Source organism: Lactuca serriola, chromosome 9 (assembly GCF_051521515.1).
Source record: "Lactuca serriola cultivar US96UC23 chromosome 9, Lser_US96UC23_V15, whole genome shotgun sequence".
Lineage (NCBI taxonomy): Eukaryota > Viridiplantae > Streptophyta > Magnoliopsida > Asterales > Asteraceae > Lactuca > Lactuca serriola.
The window spans coordinates 15,283,421-15,302,620 of NC_136416.1; the positions used below are offsets into that span (position 1 = coordinate 15,283,421).

A 19,200-nucleotide genomic window follows, 5' to 3' on the forward strand; every position below is an offset into this window, starting at 1 on the left:
TGAAATCCCCAAAATTTTGAAAACCCGCCTTTTTTTTTTCTATCTTCTATCTATCTTTCATCTTCAACCTAACAAGGACGAGCATTGCACTCTTGATTTCCCTAACTCTTTCTCATTTTCTGATTCAAAATTGAAAGAATCAAAAAAAAAATCTATCAATTTTGAAGCCTAAAAAAATCTAACAAGGACGAGTATCCATCGATCCGACTTCCAAAAATAGAGGGCATTGATTCAACGTCTTTCGGGGTTGGGAGGAAGGAAAAACTGTTGGTCCCGTGTGATCTAATTGGTAGAGGGCATCGATTCCCTAACTATTTCTCATTTTCTCCACCATCGCTGCTTTCGCTAATATCCACTCCGACCTCTTATGAACGCAACTGGTAAAGATCTGCTTCGATTTCCCGATTGGTCTTCATCGACGGTGGTGGTGAGTCGGAGGTGCCATGTTGATGTGATTATTACAATCGATTGCAGAAAATGAGAAGATTTAGGGTTTTTTCTTGGTCAAGTGGAATACTTTCAGGTTTCGTCTCGACTCCTTTTATTTTATTTTCTTTCTTTTCCTTTCCTTCTGCCATCTGCTTCCTTTCCCCACCTCTTCTTTCTTATTTGGATTCTCCAGGCGATATGCTACTGTGGCGATTCAGTCGGTGGCGGGTCAGCCTCAATTTCATAACATTTTAAGGGATTGCTGTTGGTGTTCATCGACGGTCGTGGTGGGTCGGAGGTGCCATGGTGATGTGAAGAAATAGAGAAAAAGGAATATAGTCATCACTTGCTGATACCGACGACGATCCGTTTTCTGCATTAGCCAGATTGAATGACTTCAAAGGAGGTTCGTATTTCTTTTGTATGTTTTTTTATCCCAATCAATGAATGGATTTTTTCCCCTGTATACGTTGGGCATCTTTTTTTTTTTTTTTTTTTATCCCAATCAATGAATGGATTTTTTCCCCTGTATGTTGGTTTTACAAGTGCAAGTATATTAATCTACTAATAATCCCAACTTGACATGAAGTTGATAAGTAACAAGTAAGAATAAATTGTGTTTCAGTGAGTTTGTGTTCGACCCAATTAAATGGCAGCGGAAGCAAATGAACGAGGACTTACTTGACCTATCAAAGATGTTCAATGCAGTTAAATCGCTTGTTCGAGTGCCTTCTGTAGACCCCAAATATAAAATTGCTCTTCTTGCTTCTAAGCAGGTTCTTCTTCTTCTTTCTAGAAAAAATTGTTAGTGAAAACCAAAAATAGTATTACATTAGTAAGGAGGTTTCTGGTGCAGGACCATTGTCTTGTTGATCTACTGCATGCTTGGCAAGATGGAAAACTTTCGGTTCAGATAAGCTCTGTAATCAGGTAAAGCATGGAACTTTTTTTTTATTTGTTATCTTTGACCAGTAAATGATGTGTATAATATGTCTGTATTTTGAACAGCAATCATGATAGGGTGGGGAATACCCATGTGATGCGGTTCCTTGAAAGACATGAGATTCCATATCATTATCTGTCCAAGTCAAAGGAGAAGAATGTAGAAGATGAGATATTGGGGTTGGTTGAAGATACAGATTTCTTGGTCCTTGCTAGATACATGCAGGTAAATGTTTTTCTAGTAGTAGTATAGCAGCAGGATTGGGAAAAAGGTCTTATTTGTTTATTTACCCAGGACAGGTGTTGTCTGGAAACTTTTTGAAAAGATATGGGAAGGATGTGATCAACATACATCATGGCTTATTGCCATCATTCAAGGGAGGAAATCCATCTAGGCAGGCAGGTTCTGTGTTCCAATTTCCAAATTCTGTTTTAAGCTTTTTATGTTTTTATGTTTTTTACTGGAGAATGACAGGCTTTTGAAGCTGGGGTCAAATTGATTGGTGCCACAACCCATTTTGTCACGGAGGAGCTTGATGGGGGCCCAATCATTGAGCAGATGGTAATCAAAGAGTTTTAAGTTTCTCAGTATCAGTAGTATGCAGTATATATATGCTAAGGTGAAAAGTCAAATAGTTTCTGTTTGGGTTTGCAGGTTGAGAGAGTCTCGCACAAGGATAATTTGCTGAGTTTTATTCAGAAATCTGAGAATCTTGAAAAACAATGCCTTATGAAGGCAATCAAGTCATATTGTGAGTTACGCGTTCTACCTTATCAACACAACAGGACTGTTGTATTTTGAGTAAGCTCAAAATGATGCTGATCAAAACTACAGAGTCCATTATATTCCTTGTGTTGCAAAGTTTTTGTATTTCATTTTAATTATTCATTCTAATTTAAGTTGTTCTTGTTCCAATCCAATAATAAGATAAATTAAGAGTCATTGTGTGTTCATAATACTAAGATATATGTGCATTCTCAGTTCTCCTTAAATTCATTGTTGTTGGAGTTTTCTTCTCTGTCAAACTTTGTGTTTTCTAGTGTGATACTTGTTTGAATAGGGAAACTGTTGTTGATTTTGATTGATATAGGGGATGTTTGGCTAAGTTTATTAAAACAACTTATTAGCTTATTAGAGGTTCAACACCGCTATATATAAGTTAAAAAAAAGTGTTTGGATAAAAAATAACTTATTCTGATGGAAACCTCTAATAAGTAGTCATTTTTTCATAAGTTACCCCATACTTATTAGCTTATAACCTAATAAGTTATAAGCTAATAAGCAATAAGTTTTTTTTTTTTTTTTTTTTTTTTTTTGCCAAACACCCCCATAATATATAATATACAAGTGGAAGGATACTTGAAGTCTTCTTATAAAAGATAACAATAGTAGTTTTGATTTCCCTGGTCATCAACTTTAATGGAGTCATGGGATGGACCTGCTTCACTGTCCTGTATGTTTTTGAGTTTTGAGTTTGTGTTCACTTTTATCTGTTACTTGAAAACCACACCCTCAAGAACATACATTTATTAGTATGTCTAATTAGAAAAAGAGGGTTTGAAAGTGTCAAAAGATATGGATTAGCTATCCATTTTCTACCCACTTCAATCTTTTTTAATGTGTGATTATGTTTTGTTTTTAATTTCTTGGATGTGATTTATTGTAAAAGATTTTTTTTAACTGTGTAATTTTGTTGCAGTTTTATACACAACAGTACCAAGGCCATCGGCTACTTTTGACATGTTCCCTTTTTGGCCTATGAGAGTTCATCAAACCCCAAGAGTAAGTCTTTTTTCCCTTATAATAATACCCGCTTCCCTGTTTGAATACGATTGGAAAGAAATACTCTATTTATAGTAAAATGGTACTTGCTGATATGGTTCTTTTTGCTCAACCTCCAAATCTGGTCTCATGTAAGCAGTAGGAAATAATCGTGAAGAAAATTTGATTTTAACAGTTTTGGACCAAACTGCCCCTCCATACTATTTTTATAGTTAAAAAATTTGATTTTAACAGTTTTGGGCCAAAATGCCCCTGCATACTGTTTTTATAGTTATTTTTTATTTTCAACAGTTTTGGTTTTCTCTTACATGGCTGTTTCTTTTTCACTTAACCTGGACAGAATGAAATAATTGGTTAAGACACTAATTACCTATTTGCCCTTCTTCTTTTTTCCTCCCAATCCTCTCACGTTAAAGAAAATAAACAAGGGTAATATTGTAATAGGGAGGGTCTTAATACATAATAGGGAGGGTCTTAATACATAAAGTGACCAACCTCTCACTTAGCACGACAAGTCATTTTGATTTTATTAAGTAAAAAAGAAACAACCTTATCAATCTACATGCATAGAAGACCCTGCTGTCCCATAATTTTTAACAATTTGTATTATCATTATTTGATTTTAATAATAATTTGTTTTGTTTTATTGTTGAGGTTATAGACTGATAGCCTTACTTTTCATGTCATTATTATTTATTTCTTTTTTTGTTTGTAGTTTCTTGCAGAAACTTTGGATGTTGTTCAAGACATTGATTGGGTCATTTCTCTTGGAAATGCTTTTGCAAAGCAGTATGAGCTTTATACATATGATGATGAGCATTCTGCACTACTTCACAGGTATGAACTCATTATCATTATCATTACATTTTTTTAATTAAATTATCTTATTGAGAGTATTCTTCTCCTACAAATGTCTTGGTATACTTCTCTGTTGCTAGGTAACCTTCTCAACAACAACATTCTACTTAAGCAGGTGAGTAATCAAGATTAAGGGAGACTTGTAATCATGTTTGACATTCCTTTCCAGTAAGAAACAAAGTTGTATGATTATTTGTTAGTTTTATAGGAATGTATAACCCATGTTAGCAATGTATTATATTTGTTTAACATTTGAATGATTCTTTGTATGACATTACAATTTGTGCAATTTATTTTATTTTTTGAGTATGAAATTTTATTTTATATTATGTAATGGATTGTATTTTTTGTATATGGTATTTTATTTCTATTATGAGAAATTAAATGCAAATTTAATTTAAAAATTAATAAATATATAAATTTATTTTTTTTAAACATTTAAAATTACGATACGCAAACATGTGTGTCATCTTCATTTATGACATGGCCTTTCTTGACAGGGGCTTTCTTGATACGCATTGCGTGTCATTAACACGCGCGTCGTAAGGTTACGACACGCGAATGCGTGTCATCTTCCTTTATGACAGGGCCTTCCTTGATACGCATTGCGTGTCGTAAACGCGCATCGTAATTGCGCGTCGTAAATGAGCGTCGTAAATGCGCGTCGTCTCTCTTTATGACAGGGCCTTCCTTGACACGCATTTGCGCGTCGTCTGAGCCTTTTACGACACACAATGAGCGTCGTAAAAGGTTGTTTTTCTTGTAGTGCATCAAACCTCAATATTTGTGATTTTAACTTACGTTTTGGCATATAAGTCATTCCTCATACATTTTATAAACTTGGTGGTTCGTCCTTCATTAAGCGGACCAAACCTTTGGTGAAACTCACTTTGCCAACTTGACACTTTTGGCCACTTTAACTTTTAGAATTTTACGAGTTTCACTTCTTACTTTCTAAAGTTCATATCAATTTATGATATGATTATTCCTTGATGATTAATTATATTAATCATCTTTAGTTTATTTACTTTATAAATTTAAAAGTCTACTCTCAAATTTTAGGATTGTTATAATAACAAATACCATATTTGCTTTATGTTTTTCCAATATATGTTAATAATAGATACCATTTATATTATATGTAAATAACATCAACCTACTTTAATTTTTATGAATTATAGCGATGCACTTTCAAACAAAATTCCATTCAAATCCAAAAAAAATATATTTTCCCATGTTTATTTTGTTATGACAATAAATAAAAGCCAAAACCAGTCATTATCACATGTTGGTTTGTTTTTGCAAGAACCAATTTTAACACACGGATAATTATATGTTGCTTTATCCAGAATAAAGAGCGGAGAAGGTTTAAAGTTGTTGATTTTAGATATATATGGCAATTTTACCAATCAAACATCCAATGATGTATGCAAAGAGGTGTTTCAAAATCTTTGTTAAAGTATATGTTTATTTTACTTTTCACACTAATTGAAGTTTTCTTACAATCCAAAATATATTACATATTTTTATGTTAACATTTAATGGTGTACTTGGGCCGGCCCATTAGATCAATACTAACCCGGTCACACCAGATCTGTATATAAACGCCAAAAGCATAGCTATTCAGAATAATCAACCCGTAAAGTAACACTGATATACATTGATCAAAAGATGAGAAATAAGACATATCCTAGGAGTCATTCACAAGTACAAATCTTAGCAATAATAAAATACAAAGCAATACAAACAACCTAGTTGTCTTTACCTGGGTAACGCAAGACAGCATGTAAAACCTTGCACTTGTGTTCACAGCTTCAACTGATATCTAAATTAGGCATCAGAGAGCAATATCGGGGTCCATCCCTCAATATGGCTTTCTAACCTAGCTTTTATCTTGCTTTTGCAACGTGTCTTCTTGAGTGCTCATTTATAAAACTTAATAAAAGGGTATCTTGTATATCTTATAATCGACATAATACATGTGTATATATAGTAGACACATTTACAAAACACACCCTCTAATAATATAAATATAAGTATTTATCTAATATCGTTAGAAGAGGTTGTCAAAAATTAGCTACTACGTATCCGGAAAACCACGTAGCAACATTTATGCCATTTGTATCATCAAACTGAGAAACGTATTCACAATAAAAACATGATAAATATCAACAACATTATTACTCGCTACAGCAAACCAAGACGAAAAGTTTGAAGAAAACGACGCATCGGTCTTGCACAAAATATTCACCACACAACGAAGTCATAAAACCCAAATAAAGGGTGATGAGAGAATTCTAATACACAACCATATTAATGGCATATGCATCCATTGAATATACCATGAAAGTGGAAGTTCGACATAAATTTTATACGAACACAATTTCTTTAGGTTACCAGAGGTGATGAAAAAGAAGCTCAAGCAACATGATTCACATTTAACAAACATTGTCGGGCATTCAATGGCCCTTGGGAATAGTATCATCATCATTAACATTATGAGACCATCAAACACAAGCCAAAAATACACAGATACTAGAATTTACTATAATATAGTCCTCATCGCCTTATAACATAATTTTTGGAAGAAGCGCCATGAAAAAAATTCGAAACGATCACATCAATAATACGTTATCTAATTAGATTTTGGATCCTGGTTGGATATGACTCATATGAGGCAGTCCACAATTAACCATTGGTTACACCGACATTAACATTTATAGCAGAAAAGGAACCCGATAATGAAAAGGCCACAACAAACTCAAGACGAGCCAAGAATGGTTATAATAAACGATACATACCAAGAGCAAGGAATCTGCATCAGATCTATACTGCCAAAGAAGTTGAAAGAAAAATTGACAAGTTTGTTGAGAGAAAACACCGATGTAATTGCTTGGCAACCAAACAGCATGGTCAAAGTGCCAAGGCAAGTAATAGAACACAAGTTAAATGATAAGTTGGGAGTGAGACCGATTCGACAGAAAAAAAGAGATCAGTCCAAAGAATGGAACAAAGCGATAAACGACGAAGTGGATAAATTAGTGAGTGTCGGGATAGTCCGAGAGTCGTCATTCCCGCCTTGGTTAGACAATCCGATATTAGTAAAACAAGGGGACAGACAGTGGAGAATTTATGTCGACTTTATAAGGCATGCCCAAAGGAGTGCTACTGCTGGAAGTCATTGATGAGAATATAGAATCTTTGTATGGACATAAATGGAAAAGCTTGCTTGATGCATATAAAGGATGTCATCAAATTCACATGCATAGAGGAGATGAAGAGAAAACCTCTTTCCACATGGACATGGGAACATTTTGTTACACTAAAATGGCGTTCGAGCTAAAAAATGTAGGGGCAGCTTACGAAAGGCTAGCAGACAAGGTGTTCGAACCGCAGATCGACTGGAATATTAAGGTATATGTGGACGACATAGCCATCAAAATCCGAAATGATGATTTTTTCCTGGAAGACATCAGGGAAACTTTACAAATTTGAGAACCATCAACATGAAACCAAATCCCCAAAAATTCCTTTATGAGTAGAGAAATGCATGTTTATGGGTTACGTGATCACGAAATAGGGAATAAAGAAAATTCTAAGAAAATAGAATCTTTATTGCAATTACGGTCACCACAAACTGTAAAAGAGGTTCATACATTAAACGACAAGTTAGTGGCATTGGGACCATTGCTAGAGAAATCAACAGAAAAGATGCTATCTTTCTATAAAACACTGAAAAGAGTATTAGACAAAAAGGATTTCAAATGGACAGAGGAGGCAGAAATGACACTAAGGAAATTCAATGTAGCACTAACAGAGCTATCGGCCTTGACATCACCAACCCAGAAAAAACACTGACAATTTATCTATCAACATCAAAACTGGCAGCAAGTGTAGTATTGGTAGCTAATAGGGGGGGGGGGGGACTGGTACCTATATATTTTGTCAGTCGGATATTGCAGGGAGTCGTGATAGGATATTCAAACATGGAGAAACTAGCATTATCACTTGTCAATGCAGCGAGACGATTGAGAAGATACTTCTTAGCACACATAATTGAGGTATTAACTAATTCCCTAATAAGGCAGTGCTATTAAAACTAGAGAAATTAGGGCGACTCGTTAAATGGACAGTCGAGCTAGGAGAACATGAGATTGATTTCAAACCATGGACTAGCATCAAAGCCCAAGCTTTGGCAGACTTCATAATAGAGATAACCAATAATGGGGAGGTATCTGCAATAGCAGAAGCTAGCATCAAAAGCAAGGGCATCACACATGCTAGCGGATATGAGTGGATTTACACACATGCTAGCAAATACGAGTGGATTCTACACACAAACGGGTCTTCTAGCGTACAAGGAGCAGGGATAGGATTAATATTAACCATCCCAAATGAATAAGATGTAACTTATATGTTGTGGTTTGAATTCTCTACTTCAAATAATGAGTTGGAATACGACGAACTCATAGGAGGATTGCAACTAGCAATTAAGATGGGATGCGAGCATATACGCGCTTTTATAGATTCCATGATAGTATCAAATCAAACAAATGGACTATACGAAGTTAGGAGTGAAAACCTCATGCAATACGCAATAATAGCAAAGGCATTGATAAAACAGTTCAAAAATTACAAATTACAACATACACCCAGGTACAAAAACAACCTGGTAGATGCACTAAGTAAGCTAGAATCATCGACATTCTCACACCTGGATAAGCAATTATTGGTTGAAATAGTACGAGCCAAATCAATAGAGTAGTTATCAACAATATCGATTGTCGAAGGAACAAATGATTGGGGAAATCCAATAATGGAATATTTATCTGACCGAAAGTTACCACAAGATGACCAGCATTCCAGGATGATAAGGATTAAAGCACCATCATTTGTAATACAAAATAGAATCCTATACAAGAAAAGATACCTAGCACCTAGGCTACGATGTATATGCATCAACGAAGCAGAATACCTCATAAATGAAATGCATGAAGAAATAGTCGGAGCACATGAAGGAGCAAGAACAATTGTTCAAAAAAAAAGCTAAATTAAGATATTGTTGGCCGACCATGTATCAAGATACAGAGGATATCATTTATAAGTGAAAGAAGTTTCAGAAACATGTACCAGTACCAAGAAGAACGACAACACCAATGATTAGCATCAACAACGCCGGGAAAGTAAAGTTCTTAGTAGTAGCAATAGACTACTTTACAAAATGGGTGGAGGCCGAGCCACTAGCAACAACAAGTGGACACAATATTATCAAGTTCTTTTGGAAACAAATTATATGCCAATTCAGAATACCGCACACACTCATCTCTGATAATGAGACTCAATTTGCAAACAATCTATTTCGGGAGTGGTTTGAGGATCTCCAAATCGACTAAAAGTTCACATATATAGGTCACCCAGAAGCAAATGGCCACACAAAAGTCACCAACAAGACCATAGTCCACGATTTGGCAACAAGATTAGATGCGGCAAAGGGACAATGGTAGATGAATTACCTAGAATTCTATGGGTTTACAAAACAATGCGAAGAACAACAACGAAAGAGACACCTACGCGCTTGGTCCATAACTTATTTTTTTAACTCGGAAGGTCCCTACTATTTGTTTTTGTTACGCACTTGGTCCCTGTCTTACCTAAAAATACTATTTTTCCCTTGATTTTTTAATTTATTTAAATAAACACACCCCCAACCCCCCCCCCCCCCCCCCCTCATCTTATCTTACCTACCCTACCATTTTTCCATAGAACAAATTACACGAATGGTCCTTAAGATTTTGTCTTTTTCCCTAAAGTAGTCCTTACGAAACCATTTTCCCTCGGATGGTACCTACGGAGCAAACCTTGCACACAAATATCCCCTGTGACTAACTTTGCTAACATATTCTATTAAGTTTTATGAAATGACAAAAATACCCTTTGTCTTATGCACATAAATGGTCCTCTCTCTCATATATGGGTCTTTTACATCTTCAACTTCATTCCTCTGTTGTTTCATTCCTTCACCATCGGTGACACCTAGGATCACCGGTAACCACAGCTCCGCTAGCACCCTCCTGTCCGTTGCTACTGTTCGTGATGCTATCAACTGACGAGATGAGAAGCTCACCGGAGGAAGCAGCTACCACTCTCGTTCCCCTCACATCTCCTTCTGGTTTTGCTGGAAAGCGCTGATCCGATAGATGACTTCTTCTTCTTGAACTTTTTCTTCCATTGCACATGTGGGATTTCATATCCTCTACCAGTATCAGATGGTGGTAAATGATGGTCTGAGGATGACGAAGGCGGAACCGATCAAGATTTCGATTAGGGTGAAGAGGAGACGTTGTTCTCTGAGGATGTAATTGATGAATCTTGGGAGATATCGGTGAGCAAGGTGGGGGTTGACTAGTCGGCATTTCTTCATTTCTCCTTTGATTTGCATTTGATTGCTTATGAAACTGCTTCATGTTGTTCATCGTGATTGAATCTTCCATTCAAAATTATGCTTTTTTTGGTACAGGGGTTAATGGGTTATGAGCAAGTGAAGAGTATGAGAATGGAAATGGGTGTAGAAACGATGTTTATGCTTTCAGGTGTTCTTTCAAGTTTGTAAAATGCTACAGGAGAACATGTTTGATCTTATTGCCCACCAAGTGTTTGATCTTTTGTCTGAATGATCTTTCCATGGTGCAAAGTTCTTAGCTACGCTTGATCTTTTGTTTGAATGATCTTTCCATGGTGCAAAGGTCTTAGCTACGCCTAAAACACAGTTTGCCAACAAATTTCTAAATTTGGCTTTTAAATTTTTGAAGCAATTGTGAAAACCCTTAATTCATAACCTGGTGGAGAGAGAGAGAGAGAGAGAGAGAGAGAGAGAGGACCATCTGTGTGCATAAAACAAAGGGTATTTTTGTCATTTAACAAAATTTAACAGAATTTGTTAGCAAAGTTAGTCACAAGGGCCTTTTGTGTGCAAAGTTTGTTCCGTAGGTACCATTTAGGGAAAAAACAAAACCTTAAGGATCATTCGTGTAATTTTTTCTTTTCCATATTTAAATAATAGTTTTTTTAGGTAATACAGGGACAAAAAATGTAACAAAAACAAATAGTAGAGACCAAGTGCGTAGCAAAAACAAACAGTATGTACCTTCCGAGTTAAAAGAAATAAGTTAGGGACCAAACACGCAAATTACCCTAAACCATAGGGACCATTCGTATAATTTACTCAACTAAATAATATATGTGGGTCCATTTAGCAGGAGACAAAGTAACCTATGACAACAACGTTAATATTGACTTAATTTCAATTCTAGGCTATAAATACAACAAGGATCTATAAGCAAAAGCGAACAAGCCAATAAGCCACAAAATTCCCAAGGTAAGTAAAACCTTGGAAAAGCTTATTTTTGTGGTGGCTGATCGGAAAAGCTCCCAAAATGGTCGAAGCGATAGGTGATCAGTATGATCCAGAGACGTCTGAAGCGATTGAAGTTGGATTAAAAGCCATTGCCACAGTGGACAAGTCGGCGATTGTTGGCCCAAGTGGATCATCAGAAGTTGCTGATGGTGGATCGTCGGAAAATAGCAGTTCCGAAGGTAATGATTGTTTGTCGAATCATGCCATTGATCTAATTTTTCTAGTTCCTGAAAGATTATATGTCATGAAATAGATTCTTCAAGTTCATCTACCGATGATGAAATTTCAGATATTTTGAAATTTGATGAAAACATGTACAAGAAAATAGAAGCGTCACACTCACACTCACATGTGGACGCCGGAGAAAGTTCTGGAGTTGCCGGAGAAGTAGTGGAAGAAGAAATAGTCGAGTTAGAATTCGAGAAGGTGAAACCAAAGCTCTCGACTCATTCTATGCATTGTCCAAACTGCAAGGCTGAAGTTACCAAAGTTATTCTTCGTCGCAAAGTGATCACTTTCCGATCGCCGGAGCCAGCGGTGGTGCCCGTGGAGGAGCCTCAACGTGATCCTAACGATCTCGTCGGATGTTTATCATGCTTAAGCTTGTTCACTTGTTCCGGTAATTAATACCCAATTACAGTTGACTTTTGAGGTCAAGCATGCATGAAAATTAATTACCTTTTTTTTTGTTGATCAGGGAATGGATGTTTTAACCCGTTTGACATTTTCCGAAAGAAACCAGACCCGGCTAACGTTCTTCCACCACAGACTACTGTAGAAGGGACGACGGCGACACCTGTGGTTACTGAAAATGGTAACTTATTCTTACAAAACACAAGTTCTAGTTGTAATTAAAAATTAGTGCAAAACTGCACATTGAATAACAATATCTTCAAGTTCGGAGATTTATGTGAGGAAGTAAAAGCTTGATCATATGACACCACTCTTCCTCATCATGAGTCGATCTGAAAGAGATTAATATCTATTTTATTATTACTTTTCAATTTTGTAAAAGTGTTTCTTTTTTGAATTTTCATTTTATATCTTTATAGTACTTAATTATACGAATTCATAGTTTATTACGAATATATAAACAGAAATTTTGCATTACTTTCAATATAATGGATTATATCGTTTAAAAAATCTCACTAATATATACATTCAAAATTAGATTATTAGTATCCTATATACAATTATTGACTTTTACTCTAGTGTCAAATTTATAATTGTTGGCATGTAATACTTTTTCTACATCTTTTTTTATTTGATGTTGGTATTCATGTAGGAACAGTATTATTATATCTTTATCGTGTTTCAAATGATAATAAAAAATAAAATTTGCTTTTACTTTTATTATTTAAGAATTTTAAATTCATAATCATCATCTTTATATAAGTTTTTTGAAGTTGGTTTAGTCAAGTTCAAAAGTCAAAACTAGCTTAATAGCATTTGTATAACTTATATAATAAATTCTAAAAGATAAAAAGTATAATTTAAATAACATATTTTCATTGAAAATTCACGAGTATATGTTGTTCATTTTATCTTTTATTAATTTTGAAATTGTTTTGGAAAAAAACAGAGAACTGTCTCAGTATGTTTTTGGTTTTCAAAAAGAAACAAAAGGTGGCGGAAACAGCTGTAGATCCTCAACAATCAGATCCAGTACTTGTTAATCGAGAAGTCATAATTCCCGATCAATCAACGCTTCCTAAATATGTCACTGGGAATACTTCGATCGCAAAAGGTGAAGTATTTACTATTCATCATCAATATCAAAAAAATAGATCACAATCAATGTTCGTAGATCTATGTTATGTTTTGACTTAAGTTTCGTTTTGTGATCACTTCCGATTTACGCCATGAATCTTAACTAACTTTAAAAGTTCCAATTTGTTTCATTTCGTACGTAGGTCAACCTTCTGTAGCTTCTCCCCAACCTCCTTCTACAGTCATTCTTAAAGACAAGGGTAAGAAACGTAATCATACAAAATAAATTTTAGTGTTGGTAATTAATTAATTAATTGTTCTTTTTTCAAATAATCCGCTTATTATGCAGAAGTCACATCTGTTGTTGACAATGATGGAGAGAAGAAAAGGCTACTAGGTTTGGTCATCGTATATTTTATTATTATTAAATCATATATAGAAAGTTTAAATCAAACTATAAATATTGTCCTTCTTTGTTGATTTCTTGATTGAATTAATTTGTAGGTGGTAATCGACTACCTTATATTCCTCCATCAACCAATGTTCCAGTAGATGATGATACGACAATTGATGTTGAGACAGAAGAACCAACTGGTAATGCCAAGAAATTAACCAAATCAAACAACGAACTCAAAGTGCTTGTGATTGTTGTTCTTGTGTAATACATGATTTGATGTTTATGATGCAGAAAACGAGGTGGTTATGGATGCAGCAGTTGGAGGAAGAAGAACATGGTTTGGTTATGAGGGTATTCTTGCAGAGATCTTGAAGAGTATCGTTTATGGAGGTTTAATGGAGGTGATTGCTAGCTTAAGTATTGTAGCATCTGCTGCTGCTTCTGATACTGCTACATGTAAGTTTTCACCTTCGCACGCGTGCATTATTTTGCACATGTATTTTATATTTTCAAGTGCATGAATGTGATTGTTTGGGTGTGATAGAATGTTGTTATATTTGTTTAAAATTAACAAACGTTTTTAAATCTTTTTTGGGCCTTGTGCACAACCGGGCTCCATATGTAAATCCATATCAACTATCATATCCTAACAAGCAACTGATAACGTGGCACAGTGAACATCATAGCTTTGGCGCTAGCAAGTCTAATGGGTGGGATCATCATTATAGGACACAATGTGAGTAAACTCTTATCATTTAAACACTTCGGTCTCTTTAAGAAAACGACGACACATTTAGTGATACAGTTTATATATATACATATAGCTTTGGGACCTTAGAGACGATTGCCACAAGGAAACCCCAAACCAACAAACAGAAGGCGGAGGCGGAGCTATAAACAAGTACAAAGAGTTACTCGGACGGATCAATTATTTCCCACTCCATGCATTTTTCGCAATACTATCATTCGTCATTTTCGGGATGGTCCCACCGGTTGCATACGGGTTCACGTTTCATAAAACAAACGATAGGGACTTTACAATGTCGGCGGTTGCAATCACGTCGCTTTTATGTGTGTCATTGTTGGCAATTTTCAAGGCTTTCATCAATGAATGTGGAGTTTTGGACTACTTTAAGACAGTGGTGTACTACATTACGACTGCAGTATCAACATCCGGTGTTTCTTATGTAGCTGGGAATCTGGTTACGAGATTGGTGACAGAGCTTGGATTGTTTGACACAAGTTTGGGTGGCGGTATGTCTCTCCTACCCCATGCCAGCACCACTTCTTTGGCATCTTTTTGATGTAAGCGAATTGAGAATGATATTGTTTGAGTAATTTGTATTTTTTCTGTTAGTAATTTGAATCATTATCCACTATTTATTTCTTGTTTTGCACAAAAACCGTTTATAAGTTGCAAAAACCGAATGATGTTTAATGTAACATACCTATATTGGGTTCTTTTATATTAAATTGTACAAGCTTAACAGAGATGGTTTAATCCGGTAATGAGACATTTCTTTTTCACTTAATTATTGTGCTTAATCGTTGAAGCTCTTAATTTGAAAACTTTATCGGAACCCAATACTAATTCATGTTTTATCATTTTATGCATATAAAAACATGTGATTATGAATACACCAACAAATTAACATTGGTACACATGCATATACACATACTCACATACATATGCATACATACATATACACACATATATATATATATATATACATATACACACATATATATATATATATATATATATATATATATATACCTACATATATATAAAAACATAAAGATAAATTATGTTCATTCACATTAAGTATAGAAATAGAAAAAAAAAAAAATTCATTTCCATCTTCAGTACAAGTCCCATTTACTTCCTTCCTTGTTTATATAGTACCTACACATACATATACATTTACACATACACATACAACCATTTTGTATTTTTTTTTTTAATTTCAATGGCCAAACGTTGTTCTTTCTCTTTTTTATCCAAATGTATGCACCATCAAAATTCATATATATATATATATATATATATATATATATATATATATATATATATATATTCGGGGTTGATGAAGAAAACCAGATAGTTATATGAGTGAAAGAAACGGATTATCAATTTGCAGTAAAAGATTGAATCTCATTTCCTATGTACAAGAGTTAAGAAAAGTAAACATAAGTATTAGAGACTGTTTACCCCAAGATTAATTGATTAGTGATCATAACTTGACGTGGGTTCAAAAGATCAACTTTATGGGGTCTTTGCTATCTATTACCATATGTATTACCCTAAAGTAGATTGATAAAAATGAGTGGATAGCTATGAACACTAAGGTACACAAATGATTCATAATAAAGATTATGTAAGTCTATTTTTCTCTGGATAAAAAGAATTCTAATTGGGGCTTTAAATTGGTAGAAATGATCAAGGAGTACTTCCCACGATTCCGATCCAGAGTATACTTCTATTCACCGATTAAGTAAATAACTATCAAGAACGAAGTAATCCTTTAACTTTGTTTAACGTCCCCCTTTTTGAGAAAGGAGAATAGGAACGAAAAAACTCGAATGACTTAATGGAATTACACTAGAAAAAAATATCTTTTTTCTTTCTCTATATAGAGATAGAATGCTTGTCATAATTCGTGAACTAATGCAACGTCTAATTTGATTTCGTAATTAAAAACGTTAGGTTGAAATATCTATGGATATTGCTACAAGAAACATTTTATTCAAGGATTAAGTTATTACTCAACAAAGAAGAATTTAAATTATTAAAAGATAAGATGAATTCAGAAGCACTTTATTATAAATATAGCAAACAGAATTCCAGTGTCTAATAGGGACCTTACAATGGATTTGATTTTCTCTCTATATATCCTACAAACATATCAAGAAAAATAATAATGGACGGGTCCTTAGATTTATTTGTGACCTTTGAGGAGCCGTATGAGATGAAAATCTCATGTACGGTTCTGGAATAGGGATGGGAACAGTGATGTTATCATCTACTATGATTATCTAACAGTTCAAATACAGTTGATATAGTTGAAGCGCAGTCAAAATATGGTTTTTGGGGATGGAATTTGTGGCGTCAACCTATAGGCTTTCTAGTTTTTCTAATTTCTTCCCTAGCCGAGTATGAACGATTACCCTTTGATTTACCAGAAGCAGAAGAAGAATTAGTAGCAGGTTATCAAACCGAATATTCCGGTATAAAATTTGGTTTATTTTACGTTGTTTCAAATTTAAATCTACTAGTTTCTTTATTATTTGTAACAGTTCTTTACTTGGGGGGTTGGAATCTTTCTATTCCGTACATATTTGTTCCCGAGGTTTTTGAAATTACTAAAAGGGGTATAGTCTTTGGAACAATAATTGGTATCTTTATTACATTAGCTAAAACTTATTTGTTCTTGTTCATTCCTATCGCAACAAGATGGACTTTACCGAGACTGAGAATGGACCAATTATTAAATCTTTGATGGAAATTTCTTTTACCTATTTCTCTAGGTAATCTATTATTAACAACTTGTTCCCAACTTATTTCACTGTAAAAAAATACTTCTATATTTATATTCACGACTTGTCTCAAACAAGAGAAAGAAACAAGTATCCTATTTTTTTATAGATATTCACGATATGTTCCCTATGGTAAATGAGTTCATGAATTATGGCCAACAAACAGTACGAGCCGCAAGGTATATTGGTCAAGGTTTCATGATTACCTTAGTAACTATTCAATACCCCTACGAAAAATTGATCACATCCGAGCGTTTCCGCGGACGAATCCACTTTGAATTTGATAAATGCATTGCTTGTGAAGTATGTGTTCATGTATGTCCTATAGATTTGCCCGTTGTTGATTGGAAATTGGAAACTGGTATTAGAAAGAAACGATTGCTTAATTACAGTATTGATTTCGGAATATGTATATTTTGTGGTAATTGCGTTGAGTATTGTCCAACAAATTGTTTATCAATGACTAAAGAATATGAACTTTCTACTTATGATCGTCACGAATTGAATTATAATCAAATTGCTTTGGATAAAATAATAATAATAATAATAAGGTTTTTATTTTAATTAACAATATTTATTATTATTATTATTATTATTATTATTATGTTTAATTTTAGTAATATTATGTTTATTCTTATGATTATATATATATATATATATATATATATAATAACAATATATAATAATAATAATAATAATAATAATAATAATAAATATGATGTTATAAATAATATTAATAATAATAAAAACATAATAATAGTAAATAATAACAAATAACTAATATTTAAAATAATCATTTGTTTATTTTTCCGTTCTATTGGTAATCACCGAAAAATTTCTAAATAAGTAGAATGGAAAAAATAAATAATGGTTTACCCTTTTATGCATTATGTTGCTATTTTGTAGGAAATTACCAATAGGTCAGTTATGCCCTATTTTGAAGTAATGTTCTTTAAGTTTGAGGGTGAATGATGGATTCCACAAATAAGTAGATGCCTCGAATTTAAGAAATATGCAAATTGTGTGTGTGTGTGTGTTTTTGGAGGATCAATCTTTTGTTAAAGACTATCAATATGTTAGAAGAAGAAACATATTACAAAATGGAAATAACTAGATTATGACTACAAGTCTACAACCAACCAACTTAGTTTAATTCTTATATTTTGTTTACTCCTATTATAAATCAAAAGTAAGGTTGGGAAACAAATTTATCAAAGTTCATAGGCTACAAAGAACCCAAAGAATTGTGACAATGACTATATTAAAACATTTTATCTCATTTAATGAAACATCCTGTTTTTAGTCATTTCTTAATTCAGGTTCATGGATCGAAATTCGACTGTGTGAAGGCTTTAGGCCTTAAAGGGGTAAAGTTAGGCCCTTTGGGAGGTGATAATGATGGTTGTGAGATCTAAACCCTTTAATTGTGTTTTAGGTTGAAGGGTAAAAAAGGGAAAAGTCATAGACCAGGTTCTTGCATTTTATATGTGTTTTACTTCGAGAAGTTTTTAGTCCAAAATATCTAGATAATATTGTGGGGCTCTTCAATACCTTTCCGTGCATATAAAGAACACCAAAATCGAAGTTGAAACGAAGAAGTTGTGGTAGTTTAAAAGTGTGTTGCATTCGGAAAGAGAGGGTGGTACGTTGGGCATACTATCATCTCAAAGTCGTGCCTTCAAGAATGTACGCAGGGTGTATGCGATCAGAACCTAAACCCTAAATCTTGGCTTTTGAGTCATATTTAATATCCTTAACTCCTCTAAACCTCTTCCATTCTCAGCCTCCATTTCTCCAACGCCCTCCCTTGAAACGCTAACCCTAGTTTGAGCCTTGTGAGCTAAACAGTGTGCTTTTTGGTGCCTTTGAAGGAAGAAGGAGGTGGTCATAGTGCTTGGAATCTTGAAGCAACTTTGGATCTAGAAGTACTTCTCCCTCATTCGTCTCTAGAAGATATAGATTTTGTTCCTTTATGCCTACATTGATAGATCTAGCTTAGGAGTTAAAGTTATGTCCTTTTTGTCCCACAAATTGGTCCATTTGAGTGTGGGTTGTTCTAGATCTTGTGAAGTGCATTTCCAGGTGTATATGAGGATGTTAAGTCATAAATATGCAATCTTGATCTTTTCC

At 34.2% G+C, this 19,200-nt stretch overlaps 2 protein-coding genes and 1 long non-coding RNA gene across 5 annotated transcripts; all 3 read left to right on the forward strand.

Moving 5' to 3' along the window:
* The first annotated feature begins 421 nt into the window (after nucleotides 1-421).
* LOC145075041 (uncharacterized) lies at nucleotides 422-3,160 on the forward strand. The gene is made up of 3 exons (XR_013692267.1): nucleotides 422-523; nucleotides 623-835; nucleotides 3,072-3,160. It is a non-coding gene; the product is annotated as an uncharacterized LOC145075041 (long non-coding RNA).
* Nucleotides 1,074-2,314, forward strand: LOC145077146 (formyltetrahydrofolate deformylase 1, mitochondrial-like). Of its 2 annotated transcripts, none has more exons than XM_079022918.1 (6): nucleotides 1,074-1,205; nucleotides 1,286-1,359; nucleotides 1,438-1,597; nucleotides 1,672-1,770; nucleotides 1,847-1,933; nucleotides 2,008-2,060. In XM_079022918.1, the coding sequence occupies exons 1-6, from the start codon at nucleotides 1,095-1,097 to the stop codon at nucleotides 2,029-2,031; spliced, it is 555 nt and encodes a 184-aa protein (XP_078879044.1). In that variant the 5' UTR covers nucleotides 1,074-1,094; the 3' UTR covers nucleotides 2,032-2,060. The 2 variants fall into 2 exon arrangements, with proteins under 2 accessions (XP_078879044.1, XP_078879043.1); XM_079022917.1 differs by having other exon boundaries at nucleotides 1,077-1,205; nucleotides 2,027-2,314.
* An 8,192-nt stretch (nucleotides 3,161-11,352) lies between the features above and the next one.
* On the forward strand, nucleotides 11,353-15,065 carry LOC145076886 (membrane protein of ER body-like protein). Of its 2 annotated transcripts, none has more exons than XM_079022684.1 (10): nucleotides 11,353-11,605; nucleotides 11,680-12,045; nucleotides 12,124-12,240; nucleotides 13,009-13,173; nucleotides 13,340-13,396; nucleotides 13,486-13,533; nucleotides 13,641-13,730; nucleotides 13,825-13,989; nucleotides 14,208-14,269; nucleotides 14,358-15,065. In XM_079022684.1, the coding sequence occupies exons 1-10, from the start codon at nucleotides 11,446-11,448 to the stop codon at nucleotides 14,835-14,837; spliced, it is 1,710 nt and encodes a 569-aa protein (XP_078878810.1). In that variant the 5' UTR covers nucleotides 11,353-11,445; the 3' UTR covers nucleotides 14,838-15,065. The 2 variants fall into 2 exon arrangements, with proteins under 2 accessions (XP_078878810.1, XP_078878811.1); XM_079022685.1 differs by having other exon boundaries at nucleotides 11,716-12,045.
* The last annotated feature ends 4,135 nt before the right edge of the window (nucleotides 15,066-19,200 follow it).

What these genes read in the sequence shown, in the direction of transcription:
- LOC145077146 (XM_079022917.1), top strand. Translation starts at nt 1,095, where the DNA reads ATGAACGAGGACTTACTTGACCTATCAAAGATGTTCAATGCAGTTAAA. An exon ending in TCCTTGCTAGATACATGCAG is followed by an intron (nt 1,598 to 1,671) that starts GTAAATGTTTTT and finishes TACCCAGGACAG; the next exon opens with GTGTTGTCTGGAAACTTTTT. An exon ending in GAGGAAATCCATCTAGGCAG is followed by an intron (nt 1,771 to 1,846) that starts GCAGGTTCTGTG and finishes GGAGAATGACAG; the next exon opens with GCTTTTGAAGCTGGGGTCAA.
- LOC145076886 (XM_079022684.1), top strand. Translation starts at nt 11,446, where the DNA reads ATGGTCGAAGCGATAGGTGATCAGTATGATCCAGAGACGTCTGAAGCG. An exon ending in AGAGAAGAAAAGGCTACTAG is followed by an intron (nt 13,534 to 13,640) that starts GTTTGGTCATCG and finishes ATTAATTTGTAG; the next exon opens with GTGGTAATCGACTACCTTAT. An exon ending in TGCTTCTGATACTGCTACAT is followed by an intron (nt 13,990 to 14,207) that starts GTAAGTTTTCAC and finishes AACGTGGCACAG; the next exon opens with TGAACATCATAGCTTTGGCG.